Here is a 10,858-nt window from a genome sequence, read left to right as displayed (position 1 = left end):
AGTACCGTAGTATTTGGACGCTCGTAGTATTTGGACGCGCCGTAGGCATGCTCTTTTGTTTTGCTCTTGTTTCCTTTTTGTTTGAATCTTGCTTTGCACGGCCGTAGGAAATAGTAGCCATGTTCTTTTGTTTTCTTTTTGTTTCGCCTTGTAGTTGTAACCTGACACACATAACACAGTCTTACTAATTTACTACATATTGCAAATTGTTTCAATCAAATGTTTCCATCAGTGACCGGGAAGTCCGCCATGTTTGTTTATTGCGACCGTGTCGAAGGGCAAGATGCGCAGATGACTACTGCGCATGCTGCGCATGCGCTGTGTGCGCCAGGGCTCGAATTAACCGACGGCACCGACGGCAATCGCCGGCGGTGCCCCTATCAATCGCCGTACTGCCCCTGAAAATCCAACCCGACTGACGGCAGTGACTTGCCTTGCCCTTTTCTGTAATTGCCGTCGGTGCCTCTGGCTAGACTCGTTCGCGGCCGCACTGTTTATCGCAGACCGTGTACATTGTCTAGCAGAGCGTGAGGCCGGATACCAGTCTACCCTTCGGTAAAAACAATAACGTGGTATTGCTGCCAACCGCTGCCAGTAGACAATCGATAAATCGTGCACCTGTGTATGCCCGTGGTAGAACACGAATATTTAAATGCTGCACGCCCGGACTCGGCCCGCGCGCGATTTAAAGCGCGGGAAACGAGTTCAAACGACGCTCGCGCAAGAATGGCCAGTGATCTGTACGGTGTGTAGCTTGCTAAGTGCAGTAAATTTAGAGAAATTTTAGTAGAATTTATACGATGACACAAGGTTTTCATAACAATGGCCTTGGTGCCCTTCTCAAATTGTGAGAGTTGCCTTGATGCCTTTTAAAATTGCCTCGGTGCCCATCCATTTTAGAGAAAATTCAAGGCAATTTCTCACATGCCTCCGAAAAATTGCCTTGCCCCTCTCGTCGCTTAATTCGAGGCCTGGTGTGCGCCCTTGCAAAACAAGAGGCGCATGCGCACTTGGGAGCATCCAGTTTCGGGCGAGCGTCCAAATACTACGGTACAGGCCTAAATTCTACGCACTTTACTAGTTTAGAACGCATACACATAAATCATTACATGATGAGGTTAGGGCTTAGTAAAATGTCAATTTAACAAGTAAACGTATGGGTACCAAGCCTTACCTATAATGTAGCATCCATAAACAGTGCTACTGTGCTACAACATGATACTGAAAATCAAATGGCATGCTTGGTTACCAATTGGCTTGCATAGTTCTACCCATGAAGTGTCTTTTCTCTGCCACAAAGCTAAGCAGCAATTTATGAAGGAACACGGGGGAATCCATATTGAGTGTCCTCTTACTAGTGCTGTGCGTGTATGTTCTTTAAAAAAGGCTGCGAATGTTCCTTGTGTGATCGTTCGTAAATGGTGCAATGAATTCGGCCAAATTATGGTGAGCTGACGTTGAATTTAAAGTGGCGGCCAAAAGCAAACACTGTTATTTGATCAGCTAGGGTTCTTTTTTGCATAGCGGGACTGCAATGTAGCCCGACATGTTGCTAATGTTCCCCACCGGATTTCATCATCCTTTATCATATAGCCATGTGGTGGAGTAAAGAAATACATGGGTAGAGCTCTTGTGCAAGTCCTTTTTCCATTATAAAGTGGGAGTGGGCGAGCACTGTTGGTTCTTGCCAAATGTTTTGCATAGTTCTGGTGAACTGCAATGGCCAATTGGACAGGGACCTTTTCAGGATAAATGTTTAATTTTACTTTGGAACTATGTACTAAATTGCTATCATTATCATCATCATCATCATCATCCTAGATCCATAACCCTTCTCTAACCATAACTAGAACCTTGCCTTATTGTTAAGCATAACCCTACTTCTATCCTCTAACATTATTGCAACTGTAACAATGATCTATGAGCCTAATCCTAACCCTTAAAATGATTATGTCGTGCAGTAAATAGTAAAAGTAAAAAAACATGTCTACTTTTTTACAAAATGTAAGTGAATCTGTTCGCTTTGATGGTTAAATTGCTGCATTATATCCCCTATTTTGCTATTCCATTTGATGTGAAGAAACTCTCGTGACTCATACATAGCCCAGCGCAAACATTTAATGTCGTGATCAATATATCAAATCACCCAGATTTCTTTTTATTTTCAACTAGTTGAAAAACAATGTCAACAGGTAAGAATTTGAGGATACATTTTGTGCTGTTAGTACTATACTTTTAATGTAAAAAAATATCTTCCGAATTTCTTCTCCTGCGTCATGGCAAAACATTGTCAAACTTTGGGGTCTAGAGCAAATGTTGTTTCCCCTTACAGCCATTTTTAGTGGTTTATTAGATTGCATGAACTGCAGTTAGCTTCAGGAAAATCGGAAAGTGAATTGTGATAAAAAACGTCTCAGTTATAAATTTGGATTACTTTTTACAAGTACAACGAGGTCTTGATAACTACTTGATAATATTAATTCATAAACACTGGGATTTTTCTGTTCTAATATTTTTATTTTTGAAAATTTAGCAACAAAGTAAAACCAATGCCAGCTCCCTTGAATTCAGTTCTTTATCAAAAGAAGTTTAATCACCCTAATTTCAATTTAAAATAGTTTTATACCAGTCTGACCTAATAATCCTGAACCAGCTTTTACTCTGACATTTGAGAAGAAGAAACGCATATTAACAAAATTGCAACGCTTATTTGTTTCAGCCGCCCTACGTACGATGCTGGGAAGATGGGCGTACAGTTTCTCAGGATTCAATCAGCTTGGTATGTTACAAAGTAACCACTCTTGGTGTCTAAATGTCCTAGGTACATTGTGATGATTTTTCTTCCTCCAGGTGGCAGCACATGACACATCACATCAGTTTATGAAGTTTGTATGTAAATTGTAAACAAATTGTTTGGTGGAGCATACAACCTAAAGCTGAAATCACATATAAATTATGTTTGCTGTTTGATAGCAAATATTAAAGCAACTGAAAGACAACTGCAGGCATGAAGTGTTATTGCTCATTATAAATAATACATGTTCTGCCAGGATATCAATTCCTAGGACTTGCCTTTCTTAACTGTATGAGAAAACATACAAACCCTAGTTCTTCTGAATTTCTATAATTGGTGGTCGGGGTGTGTGCAGCGATTGGATTCTTAATTGAAGAAAGACCGAGAAACCTTATCTTGCAACGATTTTCTTCTGTACGGTCGTTATTTCGGTTATTCTTCTTAATAGCTATTGATTCTAAATGTGCTCGTTTGCTAATTTGTGTAGGCTTAATGCATGACGACTGCCTGCGAGAAACAGATGAAGTGAAAGAAGCTGTCCGCAGGCTGCCGGATCACGTGTACGACGAACGCATGTTTCGCATCAGCCGGGCGTTGTATCTAAGTATGAAGAAAGACATTCTGCCGAAAGAAGAATGGACGACATATGACAACGTGAGTTCGAATTCAACATTTAGGTTTTTTTCTGAGTACCTATCTCGAATTGTGATGTACGAAATTATTTTCTTTAAATTTGCGTGCGCGTTACATGTGTCACTTGTTTTTAGTTGATCTGAAAACAAAATTTCTGTTGCAATAATATTTTAATTGAGTACGATATTATATTGTTTTATTTAAATGCACATGCATGATATGCAAATAACTCCTTAATTGCTGAAATAGAAATTTCTATAGTTGCAATTTCTGTTATGATATTATTTTAATTGAGCACGACGTGGGTTTCTTTAAATACACATGCATGTTACATGAATAACTCTTTAGTTTATGTGACATTTATACAACTACAATTAATTGTTAGCTAATCGAGATGTAATTATTTCTTTTGCACAGGATGTGAAGTACCTAAGGCCATACTTGGAAGGGGTGATACAAGAAAATTCCGAGAAATCCCTGTGGAACAGCAAGTAATGTTTCTTCAGTGTAATCACTGCATTTTTACATGTTAGCTAATTCCTTTACTAGAGTTTCAACTGGTTATGAGATAGACTCTTGCAAAACTACATGATAAAAACCTAGGAAGTTAAATCAGAATATTCCTTGAGTTGAATAGCCACAACTTGTACATTGCATTTCCAAGTCATTGTTAAAATGAAAAGACAGCATTAGTGCATAGGTCTGCTAGCGATTCAACAATTAATGTTACCGTGTGCTTTGTTAAATCTAGTGATGTATTATATTTAAATACAATGAACACAAGTTGTATTGGTTATGTTAGGTTATTGATGAGAAAATCTACATTTTGGAATTAAAAAAATGGATTTTCGTGAAACAAATATTTGTGTTATTTCTTGTTTTGTGCTGGCCATTAGTTTACCTACTGTCTGTCATCACCCTTCAAAGCATATCTTTATGACAACAATTTATCTAACAAGATTGTATTCGTTATTCTTTAACTACATTCCTATGCTTTACCCAAGTTATACACAATTGTAAGGACATATCCTGCACGTTAAAGTTAAAGAACTGTCGTGCAATATTGATGTATGCATACGTGTATTTGCAAGTCAAATTGTCAACAGACTATAAGATAAACTAACGCCCGAATAAGTGACATTTTGTGGTGGAAACGTTGTGCAACTGTGTGTGCAGCTTTTATCAAACGTATTAAATGTGCTTGCGTTGAAAGTATATCTTAAATTTAGACGGCACATGCCCCTAGTCGCCTGCTTTCGTGTAGCATAGCAGGAGTACCTGCGGTGGACAAGTGTATCTGGTTGAATAATAATTTTTGGTGAAATTACTCTTTTTTTAAAAGAGCGCACATACTACTTGCAGTAGATCGTCATAGGCACGAAATTCCAGATGCCTCATATTAATTCGATGGTGCCTCGACTGACGTAATGCGAATGAAATCTAAATGCGCCAATAGATGGCGATATGTGTCCTCCATGACATAATATGCCCATATATGTTCAACCTTTGTCGAACGAATTAAAACGTGAGCTGTTCAAATTATACTCATATTCCGTGCCGCAGCTAGCAGTGAAGTCAAGGATTTGTTGTTGTTGCTAGAAAGATACATCTTGGACTCGCAACGGTAGATCGAGTCGAACGACTGCTCTGAGTATCCACGCGCACCCTATCTGAGCTGACTTCTTGTCAAAACATCTTCAACTGTTTTCTTTCCGGATTATTTTTATCTAAAACATGGCAAGTGTGGCGTGCGTGTGCGTTGGTTTACGAGAGAATTTTCACGCGTCATTCCCGGTCGCAGATATTTTTATAGATCACGTGTTAACAGATTTCTCATACAACAGCTCATTTTGTATTGATTACTACTCTCTTAGTACTCTCTATTCGCCCAAATAGCTAAATATCTACCGTCAGGCGTTTTCCGTTTCGACAGTAAAATGTAATATAATGTTCGCATAACGACAATGTGACTGAGCGTCTGTGAAGTGCGTAGCATGCCGTTCTCATTAAACGTTTTAAAGTTATTTCTGTTTCAGAGTTTTTACCCTTCCCTATTTTTCCAATACATTTTTAATATGGAGGTAGTGTTTAATTAAACTCATTAACACAATGCAAAAACTATTCTATAAATAAAGCCTAATAATAACGGCTAACGTCAAATGCGTCTAGTATAACGTCTAAAAACGTATGATTGCTGTGTCGCAACTACGCTACACGATATTAGGCGCGGGTGTGTTGTTCACAACGCTATGTTCTCAGACAAGGAAAAAACACAACAAGCTGAAACAGCAATTACGAAGCCATGTTTTACCCTCGCTCGTTTCTTGCCTTTCTGCGTGAAGTAAGCCCAGGGTATTAATGTTAGACTGACGATGGGTAAGAAAGGTTAGGGCTTCTACTCGATGGATACAAGTAATACAGTAGCTAGTTACACCAGAGTAAGTTTGTGATCATGAGTGAGTGAGCGAGTGTGTGTGTGTGTGTGTGTGTGTGTGTGTGTGGTGTGTGTGTGTGTCGGGTGTGTGTGTGGGTGTGTGTGTGTGTGTGTGTGTTGTGTGTGTGTGTGTGTGTGCGTGTGTGTGTGTGGTGTGTGTGTGTGTGTGTGTGTGTGTGTGTGTGTGTGTGTGTGTGGTTGTGTGTGTGTGTGTGTGTGTGTGTGTGTGTGTGTGTGTGTTGTGTGGTGTGTGTGTGTGTGTGTTGTTGTGGTGTGTGTGTGTGTGTTGTGTGTGTGTGTGTGTGTGTGTGTGTGTGTGTGTGGGTGTGTGTGTGTGTGTGTGTGTGTGTGTGTGTGTGTGTGTGTGTGTGTGTGTGTGTGTGTGTGTGTGTGTGTGTGTGTGTGTGTGTGTGTGTGTGTGTGTGTGTCGTGTGTGTGTGTGTGTGTGTGTGTGAGTGTGTGTGTGTGTGTGTGTGTTGTGTGTGTGTGTGGTGTGGTGTGTTGTGTGTGTGTGTGTGTGTGTGTGTGTGTGTGTGTGTGTGGTGTTGTGTGTGTGTGTGTATGTGTGTGTGTGTGTGTGTGTGTGTGGTGTGTATGTATGTGTTGTGTGTGTGTTGTGTGTGTGTGTGTGTGTGTGTGTGCTGTGGTGTGTGTGTCGTCTGGTGTGTGTGTGAGTAAGTGAGTGAGATCAGTGTGTTTGTGTGTGTGTGTGTGTTGTATATGTTTGTGTGTGCGTGCGTGCGCGTACGTATGTGCATGTGTATATATGGCGGCGCGCATGTGTGCATGTCTGCATGTATGTGTGTGTGTATGGTGAGGGTGGGGTTAGGGTTATTGGTTGTGAGTGCTAAATCAGCTGCTGCGAGCCATGTGTGCGCGCGCGAAAGTGTGGGGGCGGAAGATGGATGCGCTTAATTTCTCAGCCGCGTGCGAGATGTGCGTCTGACGATTTCCACCCGCCGCCACGAGCTTGCCACGCGCTCTCGCGTGAAATACCGAAACCACATGTGCGTGCGCCCATAGCTGCCGGTAACACACACGCACACACATACACGCACACACGCACACACATACACACACACACACACACACACACACACACACACACACACACACACACACACACACACACACACAAGCAACACAAGCACACACCACAATACAAGCATACACACAAGCACACACATAAGCACAAGCACACACACAAGCACATACACAAGCACACACACACACAAGCACGCACACACGCACACACACACACACACACACACACACACACGCGCGCGCGCGCGCGCGCGCGTACACGCACACACGGCACTGCTCTCGTCCCCGATTCTCTGCTTATGTCGGACGGACTGCCGAACTCAACCCTTTGCCCTCGACACCGACACTATAAATATAATAAAATCCTCGCCGACTCTTCTATCTGTATAGTAGGCGTGCCGGCTAGAATCAGTGAGTGGTTAGCAAACCAGCACATGCAGGAAAAGCTGCACCCCTATATGGTGTGTATTCTGTTTTCATAATTCGATTCAAATTTATTCGATACGTGAATCGAATGATTCGATGCATCATTCGATGCGTGAAGTTGAATGATTCGAGTGCATCATTCGATTCACGGATCGAATCATTCGATTCACGCATCGAATTGCATTCGATACGGCATGCGAATCATTCGATTCACGCATCGAATGATTCGATTCACCGCATCGAATGATTCGATTAACGCATCGAATGATTCGATTGCATCATTCGATGCGTGAATCGAATAATTCGATGCGTGAATCGAATGATTCGATGCGTGAATCGAATGATGCTCGATTCATTCCGATTCACGCATCGATCATTCGATTCGCGAAGCATCGAATGATGCATCGAATCATTGTCGATGCGTGAATCGAATCATTCGATGCGTGAATCAAATGATTCGATGCGTGAATCGAATGATTCGATGCGTGAATCGAATGATGCATCGAATCATTCGATTCACGCATCGAATCATTTCGCATTCACGCATCGAATGATGCATCGAATGATTCGATTCAGCGCATCGAATGATTCGAATCCTGAAATTTATACCTTGCCACGTTTCCGAATCTAGCGCCATCTATCAACAACTTATACAATACACAAACTATATCAAAAAAATATAATGTTACAACTATTCTTAGTATATGAGTAGGGATGGATTGTAGAGGATGGCGCTGAGAAGACGGAGGAGGTGAGAGGAGAGTGGGAGAATGTGGAGGAAGTAGACTTTGTATTGTATAAGTTGTTGATAGATGGCGCTAGATTTCGGAACGTGGCAAGGTATAAATTTCAGGATCGAATCATTCGATGCGTGAATCGAATGATTCGATGCGTGAATCGAATGATTCGATGCATCATTCGATTCACGCATTGAATGATTTGCATTCAGCGCACATCGGAATCATTCGATTCACGCATCGAATCATTCGATTCACGCATCGAATCATTCGATCATGCATCGAATCATCGATTCACGCATCGAATCATTCGATGCATCATTCGATTCACGCTACGAACATTCGATTCATCACTGTCGATATTCGAATGCTCGAATCATTCGATGCATCATTCGATGCGTGAATCGATCATTCGATGCGCGAATCGAATGATTCGATGCATCATTCGATTCACGCATCGAATCATTCGATTCACCCGCATCGAATCATTCGATTCACGATCGAATCATTCGATTCTCTTTTCTGATATAAAATCAAATAATATGCGATAAATCGAATGTTATATGTGATAAATCGAATGTTATATTTGATAAATCGAATGATATATGTGATAAATCGAATGTTATATGTTGATAAATCGAATGTTATATGCGATAAAAATCAACCATAAAACAAAAATCGAATTATGACACAAACAACATGCCATACCCCTACAGCAACACGTATACAGCTACGTTGCCGCCGCAAACGTCCCTTTTCTGTAATACGCATGGGTAAAATATACAATTCAAACCTGCATACATACACAAAGTGAAAAAAAAGAAGGTCACTCGCAATGTAGACGTGGGGGAACGTTTGCAATAGGAGGAGAGGGGTGTATACCGTGCTACACCGACCGGCACTGTAAGGCACCTTACAAACCATCGGACCGCAATGCCGTGTAGCCTCGGAGCCACCCGCTCTCTCTAGAACTCCTCATGAATACAGATGCGGAATCTGTACTGATAAGAGCGCAGGGCGAAGACGGCGGCGAGGAGGGAGTTATGTGTTGGAGAGCCATATATACGCTTAAAGTTGTGTTGGTGTGAGGAAGCCACGCGAGCGCCAGGAGGAAGCCCGCCACCACGCCCGCCGCGGCTTAACCATGTTTACAGTAGATGTCGTTGGGCGAGCGCGTGGTAGATATACATATACACCTTGATATACACGGAAGCAGGCGAGCGTGGTGTGTAAACGCGGCAACCACCTCACGCGGCGGTTCGCGCGATGCTGTAGAGGGTGGTGGTAAAACGACCGCGAAAGAACAAGTTTGTTTTGTTATGTACGCGGCTGCGTGCTGAGGCTGTTGAAAATATACGATCCGGAGACCGAGCAAGCAGCAAAAAAGAGAGGGGAGAAAGCGCGTGCTAGAAAGAGAAAACGAGAGAGAGAGAGAGGGAGAGGAGAGGGAGAGAGAGAGAGAGGAGAGAGAGAGAGAGAGAGAGAGAGAGAGAGAGAGAGAGAGAGAGAGAGAGAGAGAAACGTTACAGCTGGTGAAATCATTTCTCTGTCATCGTCGTAATCACTAGAAGAAAAAGTTGTGATATATATTGAGAAGTTTTTACACTATTTATTCCTGCCCCATCGGATTTAGGGCCACTAAAATTATGCTACCTCGTTTTATAGATATACACTCTGTAGATGACTTACAGGTTACGATAACTGTTCATCGTTGCTTTAGAAATTATATATATCATATATATATAAGTAGATAATAAATGAATGAATATATAATAGATAGATAGATAGATAAATAGATAGATAATAGAGTGAAAGATAGATAGATAGATAAATAGATAGATAAATAGAGTGATAGATAGATAGCTAGCTAGCTAGATAAGATAGATAGATAGCTAGCTAGCATAGATAGAGTAGATAAAAATATGATAGCTAGCTAGCTAGCTAGATAGAGTAGATATATAGATAGATAGATGAATGAGTAGGAGTGCTAGGAGCACTCAACACAACATGTTTACGTTACTGGACAGGAATACATATGATAAAGTATCGCCGGGAAGATAAACAGAGTAAAACGCGCTGCCATCGAGCAAACTTGAGCGCAGCTAGAGAGGGAGAGTATTAAGTAGCTCACTTTCAGGCCACAGTTATTTTAGCACGCAAACGTTTCAAGTGAGTTTAGTCTTCATCTTAGATTGTTCGATGAAATCCCAGCTGCTCTTTGTTTTTCGTCATGTTAATGAACGGAATGCGGATTTTCCTGAAGCGAAAAAGTTCTGTTTGAATCTCAATTTAAAGTCAAGGCAATTACGCGATGTACTGTGGACACCATATCCAGGGGCGATTTGGACAGACAGACTATCCCAACTAAGAAATAACACGTACTCTAACTCGACATCAGTGGAGGGCATATCGCGACGTAGCAATGGAAAGCTCTGAATAAACCTCAATATAAGCAGCCATGCAGTCAGACCCTCTCGGCCACTCTTGGGCTTTCAGCGCTTCTACTGAAAGATTTCGTCTCTCTATCTATTCTACCTACGGTTTCTATTTTTCATCTATATACACTATCTTCACACCTATACTCCATCCACACTCATATATACTGTATCTAGCGCCAACTCTATCTATCTATATGCGCGGTCACTTTACTCTATCTATCTCTCTCTCTCTCTCTCTCTCTCTCTCTCTTCTCTCTCTCTCTCTCTCCTCTCTCTCTCTCTCTCTCTCTCTCTCTCTCTCTCTCTCTCTCTCTCTCTCTCTCTCTCTATCTCTATCTCTCCCTCCCCCATA

General features: G+C 41.7%; 1 protein-coding gene across 1 annotated transcript in view; it reads left to right on the top strand.

Moving 5' to 3' along the window:
• Window positions 1-4,287, top strand: part of LOC106807773 (cytochrome b-c1 complex subunit 7-like) — a 5,993-nt gene extending 1,706 nt beyond the window's left edge. Inside the window, exons 2-4 of the mRNA XM_014810221.1 lie at window positions 2,720-2,779; window positions 3,282-3,448; window positions 3,845-4,287. Of these exons, the coding sequence (XP_014665707.1) occupies window positions 2,720-2,779; window positions 3,282-3,448; window positions 3,845-3,922 (305 nt within the window). The 3' untranslated portion in view covers window positions 3,923-4,287. The remainder of the gene's footprint in view (window positions 1-2,719; window positions 2,780-3,281; window positions 3,449-3,844) is intronic.
• Window positions 4,288-10,858: the final 6,571 nt, after the last annotated feature.

This window comes from Priapulus caudatus, unplaced genomic scaffold (genome assembly GCF_000485595.1).
Source record: "Priapulus caudatus unplaced genomic scaffold, Priapulus_caudatus-5.0.1 Scaffold233, whole genome shotgun sequence".
Lineage (NCBI taxonomy): Eukaryota > Metazoa > Priapulida > Priapulimorpha > Priapulimorphida > Priapulidae > Priapulus > Priapulus caudatus.
The sequence above is the reverse complement of the archived record's forward strand: the minus strand, read 5'-3'. Positions and strand labels throughout refer to the sequence as shown.